Here is a 14,133-nt window from a genome sequence, read left to right as displayed (position 1 = left end):
GAAACCTAGATCAGCTCATGCTGTGTCCTGGGATACACTTAGGGGTAGGAGCTGCTTTGCAGTAGGCGTGGGTGACCTGTATTAGAGAAAGCATATCACCCCCAGCTTCCTTACACTGTCACACAGAAGACAAGCACGGGGAGAATAGAGAGGAAACCAAGGGAATAACTTAGATTCCTGTGCATGTCTCCACAGTCTACAGGGGTACCCTGTGAACTTGGGGAGCTGCTGCTGAATCCCTGATCCCTAATAGGCCCTGGAGATATTTAATTCCCTCATCCTAGAGCAGAAGAAACGAGAAAGTAACCTGGTCTCCCTCCTGAAGTGGGGACCTACCCAGATTCTGTTCTGGAACCTGTTTAGTTCTTGTGCTGTGCTTAGTCGCTCAGTTGTGTCCGACTCTTTGTGACTCCATGGACTGTAGCCCACCAGGCCCCTCTGTCCATGGAGATTCTCCAGGCAAGAATATTGGAGTGGGTTGCCATTCCCTCTTCCAAGCGATCTCCCTAACCCAGGGATAGAACCCAGGTCTGCCGCATTGCAGGCGGATTCTTTATCATCTGAGCCACCAGGGAATCCCGCTTAGTTCTTAGTGCCTGTTGAAAACTCCTCGAAGGATCAAGTTTTTTTTAATTTCTGCATCCTGTCAGTGTCTGGCATATAGCAGGCATTTAAATATCTAACAAAATGGCAAGCAGGGCATAAAACAATCTCTCTTTTCCTGTTATCACAGTGTTGGGCAAATTCCAGAAGAGTAAGTGAAAATTTCCACATCTGCTCACACTTCATAAAAAATCAGGAGTACTCAAAAAATGTACTTGATGTTTGTTTGTTGTTGTTGTTGTTTTTTAAAAGCAGCCTCTGCTCAGTTCTACATACTGGATTTTCATAACTCATCAGATTAGATGTGAATGTCTGCAGCCCTAGTTAGGGAAAGGGTGGGGGTGATTAGAGGTTAATAGAGACAAGGCATAAGCTATAAATAACCACTTAAAATGAGTAGCTATAACACTGAGTGACTTTAAGCATCCTAGAGAATGGGCAGACACTGAGATCAAGGATAGCCTTTGGACTCGAAGCTATAAGCCTCTAGGGTGAGAATCTGTGTCATGTCCAAAGGGAGGCGTTACAGCAGTTTATTATCATCATTACTTCAAAACCCTACATGTCATAAGCCTGTGGTATCCCAGCCTTAGTAAGTCCCTGACCATTAGAAATTACAATCAAGGTCAGTTCCATGCTAGTGACACAGATGCTTTTTGCTAGTGACACAAATGTTTTTGTCAGTTAAAGTTACCTCTCATTCTACTAATTCACTAGGAAAGATCTCCATCAAACATCTTCTGCTGAATAAGTAGGCTCTTCCTTTTAAGTGGTAATTTGTTGTTTAGTCGCTGTCATGTCTGACTCTTTTCGACTGTGGATTGTAGTCCACCAGGCTCCTCTGTCCATGGGATTTCCCAAACAAGAATACTAGAGTGGGTTGCCATTTCCTTCTCCAGGAGATCTTCTGGACCCACGGACTGAACCCGCGGTTCCTGCATTGGCAGGCAGATTCTTCACCACTGAGCCACCAAGGCTTCCCTAAGTGGTAACTACTCACAAATAAACTTATGTGGCCCCTAAATGGACAACCCTACATTTAACCTCACACATTCAACTGGTTTTAGTATACACCAAATACACAGAAGTCATGAGTTATAACTTATTTTCTTCTACACCAATTGTTCAAACTCTTAGTAAAAGCAAGCACTTAAGTAAGCCAACAAACCCTGAGTTGAAGGTGTGGCTGGTTCCCCAGTGAAAGCATGGTAGAATGGAAGGGAGAAATTGCTCTGAAAGAGGAAAGCCACCCTTAGCTGGAACCCAGTACAGCTTAAGGAGCAGCATCAGACATAAGGAAAGCCCCCAATGACACACTCTACCCAGTCAGTGCAGCCACAGAAGAGAAGGTGAATTCAATCCAAATGGTTATTTATTCTAAAACTGGTAGCTACCGTGCCTACATTTTTGCCAGAATGTTGTAATGAGAACAGGGGAGGAGAAAGTTACAGATGTAAACAATGACACAGTTACATTTTTTTAAAACGGTAAAACCCTTTTTTTACTGGCCACTTCCAAGAATGCTTTACAGGTTGTGCAAAAACATTTACAGGCTCCATGTGGTGGTTGTTTTTCTCACAAGCTTTTCCACCTACAACAGACGTCTGATAAAACACTAAACAAGTCTTCTAAGGAAAACAAGGCTAGGGATCCCTCCTGTTAATCCACATTTCCCCCCTTAACATTGTTTTTTTTTTTTCCATAATAAAAAGACAGACACAAACAAAACCCAGACATCTACTGTTGTTGCGAGTGATCTCTTGGACTAAACTGACAAGGACGTGGCAGTTTCACTCTCCACCCACCTAGAAAGAGCTTTTTATGAAAAGATGACTTTCCAGTGTCAAAAGTGAACAGCAAGTACCCCCCGCCCCCCAAAAAAACCCAAAGCGGCTTAAATTCTGTCCTTCCCCCTCCCCGCCCTGAGGGCCTAGCATCCCCACACCGTGCTGTAGATTATAAAAAGATGCTATTTGCTGCAGGACTAAACATTTGAATAGGGCTGGCAGTTTCTGCCAGAGAGTCCATTTTCTGTTATAATCTTGCCCTCCCTAAGGGGAATCTCTTTGGGCTCCAGTTTTTATCTCCTTGCCCTGACACTATAAGCACTAAAGCTTTCTCGAACACTCCCCTTAATGGTAATAAAAAGTGGGTTACAGAAAACTTCAGGCAATCACTTCACCCACTGCCACACACAAACCCACAGAAGCAGCAGGTGTCCGAAGAAAGAGAGGATGTCACGGTGAGCAAGCAAACATATTGCCTACCAGCACCCATTCCAGCCTCTGGGTCAGAGGTCCTGGTGGAGCAGAAAGGTGTCCTAGACAGGTGATTAGAGGGCCAGAACCAGAGCCTGTGCACCCTCCTGGGCACGGCAGTAACCGTGGGAGAGGGAAAGGAGATCGAATCTCAGCACAAAATTTTCAGCAGAGGACTGCCCAGGTAAGGAAGTGGAAGTGAAGTGTTTTCTGGTAGCACAACCTGGGAGTCCCCTCCCAGGAAGTACAGCAATGTGAGGTGTTCGCTGAGTAAGCTCTTGGCTGATGCAATGCTGAGCAGGAAGGTGAATGAAAACTGAAGCTCAGTATCCAAAGAGCATTCCCCCATCCCACCCATATTCTTGAACCAGCGACCTGAAGCTGTCAAGAACTAGGAGGGTGTCGGCAAAGTTACTATCCCAACTGAAGTCTCTTGGCTAGATGTCTCTCTGGGCCACGCAGGGAAGATGCCCCAGGAGGAATCCTGTTGCCACAAGTCGGGAAAGGGTGCTCCTGTGCATGCACACGCTCACATTCACGCTCTTCCCAAGTTCCGGCAGCCCCACTGAGCTGCCTCCCACCCCCCCCACCCTCCCCTTTTCTAGTCACTCTCTACCTGTGTATCAAAAAAGCCAGCACGGCCCTGGCCCTCCACACTGTATAAAATAGTCGCTATTCTCAGCACCTGGGCCCAGTAGCCCACACCACAGGATTCACCTATATACATATCCTGCTGCAGTGAAAAGAATCCTGCTTCGTTTCTGTGTGAGCTGAAACCCTGAGAAACGTTCCTTCTCTAGAACTAGAAGAGGACAGATTCTCTAACAGAGATGATTTCAGAGACTTCCCGCCTGTCTCAGCCTTGGAAGACAAGAGAGCAGAGACCGGCAGATCACCATCTTCAGACTGGGGGCTGTAATCCCAACTCTTCTTCCAGATTTTATGGAAATCCATAAACGGGTACAGAGAGGCTACAAACTATTCTACTCTCCAGTCACCAACAGTCCCCATGCCTCCCTGGCCTGGGGATCCTATATAATAGAACCACCCAATTGGTAGCTTGGCCTTGGCCGAACAGCACAGAGGCACAGGCACGTGGAGATAGGGACACTATGGCCTCCCAGCCCACCGGACCAGATATCCCGAGAGGGAAAGGTCGGTAAAGAAAATACAAACGGTTAGTTGGTGCAAGTGATTGATAAGAGCCAATCGTTTATTTTCACTGCCCCAGTCACAAGCTTGCCCTCTGCCCCGCTCCTGCCTGCTGCGGAGAGTGGGCACCCTCGAACGCTTCCCACCCTCTCCGCATCACCTCACCATCACTCTCCCTTACTCAGCTGCCAGTCCAGCTGCCTTAGAATATCAGAAGGGTGACATATTCAGTTCTTTTCCTGTCCGACTGCAGGGTATATAGGACAGGCAGCCCTAAGTGCTGCTTTCTGAGCAAATGTTTTTTTTTTGATTACAAATATCTAACTAGGTTTGAAATGTTTTATAGAATAAGACAATATTCTTTTCAACAAACTTTAAAAAAAATGTACAGTTTTGTTGTTTGTTTCCACCTCCCCCCTCCCCCACCCCTGCTTGCGCACCCTCCCCCCACCGCCCCTCCCCGGCAGCTCAGCCCCACCCCGACAGCCCCTGTTTTCCTTGGTTGTGTTTTGAGGGGTGCTTGGCACCCCCAGAGATTCAGCTTCGTGGCTGACAGGCGACAATGGCAGGGGCTTCACCGATACCCTTGGTAACCGTAGTAGTTCCTGTAGTATCGGTCTCTGTCCTGGGGATGGTGGTAGTAGTAATTCTGCCACTAGAAGAGAGGGGAGACCCTGTCACGTGGAGCCACAGCGGGCTGAGGACAGAGAGGCACGATACTCCTCCCCCTGTCCTGCCCGCCCCTTCATCTCTCCATTCCCAGATGATACTTACATCCCGGGTATACTGGTGTCTGTAATAGTCTCTGTATCTGTTGTACTCATAATCTCGCCCATAGAATCGATCGTAGTCTCCCCTGTACCGATCGTAGAAGTTACGGTAACCCTGAGAAAAGGAGAGAGGAGTGAAGATGCATGGGTCTGTAGCATCACAATCCACTGCTATCCCCCATCTTAAATGAGATATATCTTTGCTTCGTATTATATACAGGTTTCATCTTCCCAGGATAAATTCTGCCAGATGAACAAATTAAACAGGCAAAACCCTAAGCCCTGAGGAAACAGCCCAAACCACTCTGCTCCCCAAAGCCAACAGGAATGGCTGTCACGGCCCAGAGGGAGGAGCAGAAGGAGAGCTGCACTCACCCCTCTGTTTCCAGACTGCCCCCAGCACTGCTGCCCGTAGGCCCGGTTGTCGTAGCCTCGGCGCTGCCCGCCCACTGGAAGAGAAATGGAGAGCGCGCTCAGACAGCTGGCATGGGGTCCTGGCTCCACATCTGAGTGGAAATCAAAAAGTCGGAGCCAAAGGCAATTCTGGGGGAATAGGAGGCCTGCTTCTGTCAGGCTCACACAATGTTAATTAAAGCACCAGCCAGGATCTTTTAAAAAGTCTGAGGGGGGAAGGCAGAGGAATAGAGACATAAGAAAAACTAAGCCACCTTGGTTTCACTTTTTGAAGCTCCCCAATTCCTGCAAAACATTTAAGATGGCAAAGGACACATGGCAGAGTTAGAAACACGAGTGAAACTGCCACTCGTGGAGGTGCAGACTTTCAGCCCTGGAAGCGATCTTGGGTATCATGCAGCCCAAACCCATTTTACACAACTGAACAAAGTCTAAATGTCAAGCTCTTCCAAAGCAGGAACTGCTTGTATTTCCAGGGCCTAGCACATAGCAAACACTCAAAAAATTTTTTGCTGACTTACACTTAAAATTACACACACACACACACACATTTGAATGCACACTGTGGGAAGGGGATCAAGGGAGTTAATTGACAAAACTAGATAATTGAGAGAGGAAATTAATTCCACTAATAAGCTAACTTACTTCATAATCCCCCAAATTACTGAATAATGCATTCACTTTCTGATCTACATAGCTGGGTTGACCCAGTAGACAAAGAAAAAAAGAATCCTGCACAAATCCTTCAGATAAACTACAAGCGTGAAGGGGGAATCCATATGTAAAAATGAAAACTGATAAATGTGCAGGTTCAAGCACTGCTCTTCAAGGAAACAAATACTTTTGTTGAAAAATAACTACCTTTTGTTTCGATTATGGGAAAAGCACAAGAAGCTAGGAGTAAAGGACACAGGAAGAAATAAGCTCCATAAAGGGATGTCCTTAATGTTGGTGGCCCGATGTGGTTGCCTGGCCTTTCCTGTGGGTCCAGCTGCACTTCACACAGAGAACAGACTGAGGCTAGGGCTGGCAGGTCCCCAGGACTTACCGTAGCCTTGGCCTCGGCTTCGGTTCTGCCGGTTACGCTTGTTTCGATTGTTCCGGCGGTTTGTCCGCTTCTCAGAGGGGGGCAGCAGCTTCCTTGCCTCCTCCTTGTATTTAGTGACAATGGGCTGAGCTTCCTCCTTCTCCAGCTCCCCATATGTCACCTCATCCATATAGTCGCATTTTTCAGGCAGAGAGAAGTTGGCTACAAGAGTAAGAGAGAAGCTCTGTGAGCCTCCAACTGCAAAAACGGGTAATATCTCATAACGAAAACTCCACTACAGCAAGAACAAGATTTTCTAAGCCTCATCTATAAATGCACAAAAATGTGCTCGGTTCACTCTACAAGTTTCTCGCTAACTGCAGCAGCCCCAGGCAAAGGGCTATCTGCAAACTGTAGATTTACAAGTTCTCAAGTGATCCATAATAAATTAAGAGTGAACTGGGTTAAGGTTCCTTATCAGGACAGAAGCAGGCAGCCAGAGGGTAAAAGTAACTGAGAAAGTTTTGGTGTAGTTAGATAAGAAATACACTTTTAAAAGAGACTCAAGAAGAAACTGACCCAAGCCTGAAGGCACTTACTCATCCATTTGAGGAGAACAGGAAGCAAGAGTACAGGGGTCTCACTAACCACCTGTGTGGGATGGGCCAGCACCAGTCTCTGGACATCAAGTTCAGAGGCTGAGTCCCCGTGGAACTCAGTTCAATGAGGTGCTCTTGATTGATAAGTGAATCCAATTAGCCCTTAGTTTCATAAAACTGAACTAAATTCCTCCAAGTGCCCCCAAATGAGTTATGGACTGGTCTAGTTCATTCTGAGTAAACTTGAGCTCTTTAGTGTGAAACCAGCTCCCACGCCCAGGCATTATCAGAATTCAAAGAGCCAATAGCTGACGGCTCTGGGTGGGATGCCAGGAGCTGAAGGCAGCATGGGGAAAGACCAAACTCAGAGGTGAAGAGCAGAACTCCAGCTCAATAAAGAAGGTTAATATTGCCTTCCAGGGAACCTTGCTGTAAGGCTTTATACGGCACATACCAAAAATCAACACCAACAAACAACAAAAGTAAAAAACAAAACAAGCCTAATGTGATATAGAAATCAAAACATACTGTTGAGATCATTCACTCCAACCTCTACCATTTCCATCTGAACCATCAGAATGTTCCATCTCTAGAATATAAATTCAATGAAGGCAGAGCTTCATTTCATTCATTCTTTCCCTAGGTCTAGAACTGTACTGGACAAATAGCAGACACTCCTAAGTATTTACTGAATGAATAACTGACTCACTCTGCCTTGGGTTTTGATTATCCTGTGACCTATCACCATTTTTTTTTTTTGTATTTTATCAGAATGAATCAAGGGGTTATTGCTTCACCATTCATTCTGCTCATTCATTAATCCACAAGTGATCACATTCATTAATTTATTCCTCAGATTTATACTTTACACATGTGAAGAATGCTCCAGGTGCTAAGAGGCCCTAGGGAGGTGTGCATGGACCAAGGCCAGGATCTCTAACTCGTAGAGGTTAGCCCACCTTTCATCTCCAGCATTATAGACTCAGGCACATCATCTCCCTCCACTTCCTTCCTCAGCTCCAGCCTCTTCTTCCAGTCCTCCTCATTAGGGACAACCACCACCACTTTCCGGGAGAAAGTCTTAAACAGTAACAGCTTCCGCCGTTGGCCAGAGTTGTACACATTACACTAGGGACAGGAGAAGTAATAGATGTTTTAGGAGTAAAAGTTAAATTCAACCAACACTTACTGAGAATCCTTCACAAGTGAGGCACTAGATTAAGAGGACTATTTATACAGTCTCTGAATTCTTCAAAAGCTACATGATGTTATCCTGTTTTACCCAACACGAAACTTGAGAGTCAGAGAGACCAAGACTTGTCCAAGGTCACAGACCTAGTAAGTGGTGGAGTCATGAATCCAAAGCTAGAACACTCGATCACCTCTATAGTGTGTTTTACAGCCTGGGTCCAAATGCTCTCTTGTAAAAACACTGAGAAGTGTATCTCTCAATCCAAAAAAACATTACAACCATAATTCTTGGTTATAACTGGGTAACCTGATTCTGTTCCTTAATTTAGTCTTTATATATGCACCTTATTTTGACTCTGAACAATTTTATCAAATACCAAAATCAAATGGATACCAAATCTTTTATCTTTGGGAATATTGTTAAATTAGATTTCTTTTGAATTTCTGAACAATACCTGATCAAGAATGAAGTTCCTCTTTGTCCGGGAAGCAATCTGGACCAGCTTACTAAGGCACTGGGAGGCTTGCTGAACTAAAAGGTCTCGGCTTTTGGGATCCATCTCTGGCTCCTCGAGCCCCTTCATCTGATGAGTTTAAGAGGAAGAGAAACACAAGAAATTACAAAGTAAGTTAAAGCCCAAGAGTCACTGGTAAACGCCACCAATGCCACCATATCGGTTCACTGCCATTCCTTAGAGCTGTGAATGCTGTCCATTTCCTACAGGACTTATTTCCAGTCTCAATCTGGATATACCTGAAACACCCCAGGCTTTACCAGCTTTCAGAAATCTGATAACACAGCAAAGGAAAAGAAAACAAAAAACCAAAAACTCATTTCTTTATTTGTGGGGCCCCTGATCTCAGACACCTGAAAGATTCAACTCCATTGGGAAAAGATTATATAAGTTTCTTGGTATTTAAAAGCAAACACCAGAGTGATTTATCCCCTCCCACCAACTCACCCTCATTTGATTGAGCACAGTCTCAGCTCCCAGGACATTGTATCTTTTCTCAGGGTTTTCTTTTGCATATTTCAGTGCCCACTGGGTCTTTCCAGATGCAGGGAGTCCCACCATCAGAATCACCTGCAAGTAAACAGAACCAGGAATGCTATAAAAACAACCAACCAACCTGAGGGGAATGTTTACAAAGCCCAACTTCAGAACATCCTCCCCAGCTCCCAGTTGGGCAAAGCTTGAGCAGAAAAGTGACCAACCAAGCATGAGCACCAAGGTTCTGCACCCTCTCTGGCATACCTCACACTCCTCTATGGTCTTGGGAGGGACTGCAGTGCGCACGCGCTCCTCAACAGGCACGGCATGAATGAACACAAACTCTTCTGGTGGTGGGAAGAAGGGCTCCTCCTTCTGACCAAAATTTAATTCTACAACACAATTTTTGCAGAGGACATGGGGTAGAAGGGCCCGATCTGCTAGGGATTCCTTGCTGATACGGAATGCCACACCGAGGTCTTCTCCATTCTTGGAAAAGGAAAGTTCTACTTCTTCGGCCTCAAAATTCTACAACAAAAGACAAGAGCATTTATGGGCACACAGGCCTTGTAGTTGATTAATCTCGCAGTTCAATCTTTTTCCCCCAACTTCAATTGCTACACAACTATGCAAGCAACGCATCAACTGCAGAAGAGACGCAGCTGATGGGAAGCAAAGGATTTCCAGGGCCCTCCATCCACTCTTTGCTACAAACCCACAACTTTCAGGAGCACTTACAGCAAAACATCCAATGACATCATTCTCCCCAAAAGTCTGGCCAAATTCCTCAAACTGCCCATTCTCTGCCTTGAGTCCTCGTCCATCAAAACCATAAGAGAATTCATCCTCACCTAGAAAAATCAGCAAATTAGTTTACCTACACTCAAACTTCCCACAGAGCAGCAAACACAAACATGATTAAGTTAAAGGTAACTTTACCAAGCTGCGGATGTGAAAAATCAACAGACCATCCAACTCGCAGGAGAGAAACCTCTGTGCAGCCTTCTTTCATTGGGAGATTCTGGGTTACCTGGACAAGTCAGAAAAGGAACTTTTCAGATACTCTGACCAACTCAAGCAAAGTCTGAGTTATGAAAACAAAATTTTGATACAAACCAAAAACAACTATCACAACTCAGTGTCAGAAAAACAACCGTCAATGAACGTAAACCAAAGTCATGAGGGTTAATTCCTTGGTTACTAGAGCTAAGGTCATCTTTCAAGTATGGTACCTTTCTCTGATAAAATACTGGTGGCTGCAAGTCCAGTATAGAGTAGTTTAATGACTAATTTAATAAATGAATGGTCCTAATGGTAGTGTACACACTACCTTGGCCTCAAAGCAGACTTTCCCCTTTGTCACTCCATAAGTACTTCTGGCCCCAGACCAAAGGGTGGGGAACTTCTCTGAGAAAAGTGGCTGTCCTCCATAGCGGTCTTTGCTGACTTGAAAATGGAGATCGGAGGTATCTGTTAAGAAAGAAGCAATCTTTTTACTCCAATGGAACACAAAGGTACCCAGTTCTCAAGCATGGATACAAAATCTAAATCTCTTAAAAGCTGCAGGCCAGGAAGTTTTTAATCCCCAAAATCTCTTTTGATTGGTTAAAAACCCCAACCTGTCTGCCTTATACATACACGTGTCCAGGTTCACAAGAGTGTGATCCTCTTCCTCGTCTTTCACCTCTTCTTCTGGGGGTGGTGGAGACTTTGAGCTACATGTATGAAAGAAAAGCAAATATAATGTAACCAAAGTCCTTTAATTCGAGAGGTGTCTGCATGACTTTAGGTCTGTTAAACTACCAGTGAATATACAATTCCAGCAGGCAGCTTCTTTCAGCAAATGAGAAAAGGGCAATGGAAGCATTCAGGGTAGATTCGATCAAAGACTTAGGCCTATAAGAACCTATTCCATTTTTAATCCACCCCCTTTCTCCCGACTCTCCAGTCAACCTCAGGTATACCAAAATTGGAGCAGAGACTGCCTTCAATGAAAGGGACTGTTTCCCTCACCGGCTGTGGTAGGCCTCCTCTCGGAATTCATAGTAAGCTCGGCCATGTTCATCCTTCTCATCCCGCTGTCTCTTTACCCCCCGCCGCTCACCATCTGAGCCTGCTGGTTTTGACTTTTCACTATCTTGGTCATCTCCTACAAAAATGAGGGAAAGAAAATCAGCAGTTTTCATACTGGAGTGTAGAATAAGCTCAGAACCAACAGAAACTAAAGGAGGACTGGCATATCTGTCTAATCAGAAGAGCCAGGTTATCCCCACTGCATCCACAGAATGTTTTATTTCCAAAGATTATTTTTCTGTCATTGGATGGGATTATTTTTTTTTTTTAAAAAAAAGGACATTATGGGCTAATTTCAGTCAAAAAGTATACTGAAAGTTAGCCAATTTTTGCATTCTAAATTTATCTGCTTAAATCAGGTCAAACTTGCAGATTTTCCCACTTACATGACATAAAAGAAACATGCCATAAGTTTTTTAAAAACTTCATTGCTTAACTTTGATTCTTGACTATCAGATTTGGATTTAAGCTAGAGACTTAATATATATTTTTCAACACTTTCCCAGTGTTGTGGTACAGAAGCCTCATTTTGTTTCTTTCTTTCTTTTTTGAAGAGTTTGACTTTCCACCTTTAAAATGCACAGCCATACACAGCTTTACTTACATAGCAAATGAACTCTGGCACTTTATACAGAGCTCTTACCATAGATTTTTACTGAAACTTGCAAGAACAAACCATTAAGTCACAAGAGAGCCATAAATAATACTGCATCTTTACCTCACATAATTTGGGGCAGAAAGGTGTTGTCATATATTTAGTAACATTTTTTACAAGAGAAAAAAAAAAACAACAGAATTTTTCCTTGGACTTCTGTGGTTTGCAACACTAACACTAAAGGTTTTTTTGTAATAACCTCTCTAAAGAAGTTCTTTATCTCTCGAGCTTTTTTACCTGCTCTTTGGGGGTACACATTAAGACAAAGATTATGTAATGGGATTTTTGTTCCAGGACATAGTACAAGCTGCAAGTTGCATGCAACTGTTGTAGAATGGGTTCCAACTATACCATCATACCCAGCAGCAGCCTAAAAACTGCATTATAAAAGGAACTAAAAAGCAAGCCACTTCATAGTAAGAATGGGAAGCAGCTCTAGTTTTCCTTCCACTCTGACAGATAGTTATGGATCAGCTGTAATCATCCAATCACTTCAAAGGAAGTGAGGAAGGTCACTAACTCCCTGGGGCACCTCTATACATTCTCTTCCACAAGGTTATTCAATGGACCCACCAACACCCCAATCATTTCAATTCAGGAAATCAGGGACCCAAAATGTAAAAGGCTAGCTAAGTGTATAGTAAACATACAAATTTGCCCTTCGATATCCACTCAAATGAAAGATTAAATTTTAATCATAATTCAGGCAAGGTAAAACCCCTAGCCAAGTAACGTTAGCTAACTTATTCTAAATGTTCTAGATTAAGATGTTCTCTTTCGTAGTTAACCATTAAACTCGACACCCTCACACTGCAAGCTACTTGAAGCAAGCTACTGCTGCAAAAGCAGGAACAAGGTTAGATTTCCAGATTTTCGGCGTAGCTCAAACTCTAGTAATGAGCTTTTGATGGGGCGAACTCTTGACGAACTTAGCTTATTGCTTAATTTTATGGCGAAAAAGTAAACAGTCCGGTGGCCCAAAGGCCGAAGCCTCCAACAGTCGGTCTGGCTGTCCATGTAATCAACAATTCCTCAGCACATTCCCGGTTTAGGAAAAGATAACCAGCACCGCGGGAGGCTGCTCCAACAGGTAGCTCGTAAGCAGTTCGCATGGGAAACCGCTTTATTTCCATTCACTACCACCAAGTAAGCAATCAAGTTAGGAAGGAACCTCCCTCCTGCAAAGAGTGGGGCCACCAGAGGTAGACAAACCCTCCGGAAAGGAGGAGAGAGGACGAAAACCACCTCCCCAAACGGCGATGGGAATCTGGACCCCGCGGTGCAGGGCTCGGTGCTGGGTCAGGGGCGCACCCGGCAGGTTGGAGCCCGGCTCCGCTGCCAGCTCCTCACCCTGTTCCTCTGCGGCCTTGTCACCCGGCGCCTCGGATCCCGGCGTCTCGTCCCCGCTCCGCTCCTCCGGTTCATCTTCCTCCCCCTTGCCGGTGCCCTGCTCTTCGCCACCGTTTACCCCACCTGACTCGGCTGTGGCCTCCTCCGCCGCTTTCTCGGAAGCATCGGGCTCCGCCTCGGCCTCCACGGCTGCCGCCTCTGGGGGCTCCGGCGGCGGCTGCGCGGCCTGGCCCGAGGCCTGGGCAGGGGGTGGCTCTTCGTCCTCGTCCTCAAGCAGCGCCTCCTCGTCCTCCTCCTCCTCCTCTTCGTCCTCCTCCTCGTCCCCACCCGGGCCGCCGCCCGACGCGGCCACAGGCCGAGGCTCCGCCTTGCAGGCCCCGCCGGGCCCGGCCCCGCCACCGCCGGCCTCGTCCTCGAGCATCTCAGCGTCCAGCGCCTCCTGCAGCCGCTGCGCCAGATCCACTTTGAGGCCGCGCGAGTCCAAGCCGCGCCGCTGCAGCTCCGACCGCAGCTCGGTCACTTTCAGCCGCTTCACCTCCATCGCCGCCGCCTCCTCCGCCTCCCGCCACCTCCTCCCCTGCGAACCGTCGACCGAGCCCGACTGCGCAGGCGCCGCCTCCGCCTCACGCGCCAGCACGGAGCCCGCGAGAGCGAGCGCACGCACGCACGCACGCAGGCAGGCAGGCTGGCAGGCGGCGGGCAGCGCGCAGCCTCCGCTACGTAGTGTTTATTTATCGCTCTTCCTCCCTCCCCCTTTCGGCCCCCGGGGCCCAAAACAACGCAGCGGGAAGCTGCTTCCTCTCCAGCCGACCATCGGCTTCTCTGCCGCGGGCGGGCGGGCGCGCGCCCAGGACGACGGACTTCCCTCCGTTTACCTCCCGCCCCTCTCACCCCCTGGGCCAATCGCCGCCGGCGGCTTCACGGCGCAGCCGCACCGGAGCCGGAGTCGGGGAAAGGCTGGCTTCGGCCCAAGTGCCTCGTCGCAACGAGGCGTGTGCGTACCCCACTCTCCGTACTTCCAGCCGGGGCTGCGCAGCCGCCTGGCGCTC

The 14,133-nt window shown here is 46.7% G+C and overlaps 1 protein-coding gene across 2 annotated transcripts; it reads right to left on the bottom strand.

The window, feature by feature from the left end:
* Positions 1-1,957: 1,957 nt before the first annotated feature.
* Positions 1,958-13,915, bottom strand: HNRNPUL2 (heterogeneous nuclear ribonucleoprotein U like 2). 2 transcript variants are annotated; one of them, XM_027532516.1, is made up of 14 exons: positions 13,085-13,699; positions 11,020-11,155; positions 10,645-10,721; positions 10,337-10,476; positions 9,946-10,036; positions 9,745-9,857; positions 9,271-9,534; positions 8,977-9,099; positions 8,470-8,598; positions 7,783-7,951; positions 6,246-6,446; positions 5,159-5,232; positions 4,788-4,898; positions 1,958-4,668 (listed from the first exon to the last, which is right to left on the bottom strand). In XM_027532516.1, exons 1-14 carry the CDS (start codon positions 13,623-13,625, stop codon positions 4,588-4,590), a joined length of 2,250 nt encoding a protein of 749 aa, XP_027388317.1. In that variant the 5' UTR covers positions 13,626-13,699; the 3' UTR covers positions 1,958-4,587. The 2 variants fall into 2 exon arrangements, with proteins under 2 accessions (XP_027388317.1, XP_027388319.1); XM_027532518.1 differs by lacking the exons at positions 1,958-4,668; positions 5,159-5,232 and having other exon boundaries at positions 4,805-4,898; positions 13,085-13,915.
* Positions 13,916-14,133: the final 218 nt, after the last annotated feature.

The sequence above is a fragment of the Bos indicus x Bos taurus genome, chromosome 29 (assembly GCF_003369695.1).
Source record: "Bos indicus x Bos taurus breed Angus x Brahman F1 hybrid chromosome 29, Bos_hybrid_MaternalHap_v2.0, whole genome shotgun sequence".
Classification (NCBI taxonomy): Eukaryota; Metazoa; Chordata; class Mammalia; order Artiodactyla; family Bovidae; genus Bos; species Bos indicus x Bos taurus.
The sequence above is the reverse complement of the archived record's forward strand: the minus strand, read 5'-3'. Positions and strand labels throughout refer to the sequence as shown.

Coding starts and splice junctions, on each gene's coding strand:
- HNRNPUL2 (XM_027532516.1), bottom strand. CDS start 13,625: ATGGAGGTGAAGCGGCTGAAAGTGACCGAGCTGCGGTCGGAGCTGCAG. Junction 7,952..8,469: donor GGAACTTCATTCTTGATCAG/GTATTGTTCAGA, acceptor TCCTGTCCCTAG/TGTAATGTGTACAACTCTGG. Junction 4,669..4,787: donor GACACCAGTATACCCGGGAT/GTAAGTATCATC, acceptor CCTCTCTTCTAG/TGGCAGAATTACTACTACCA.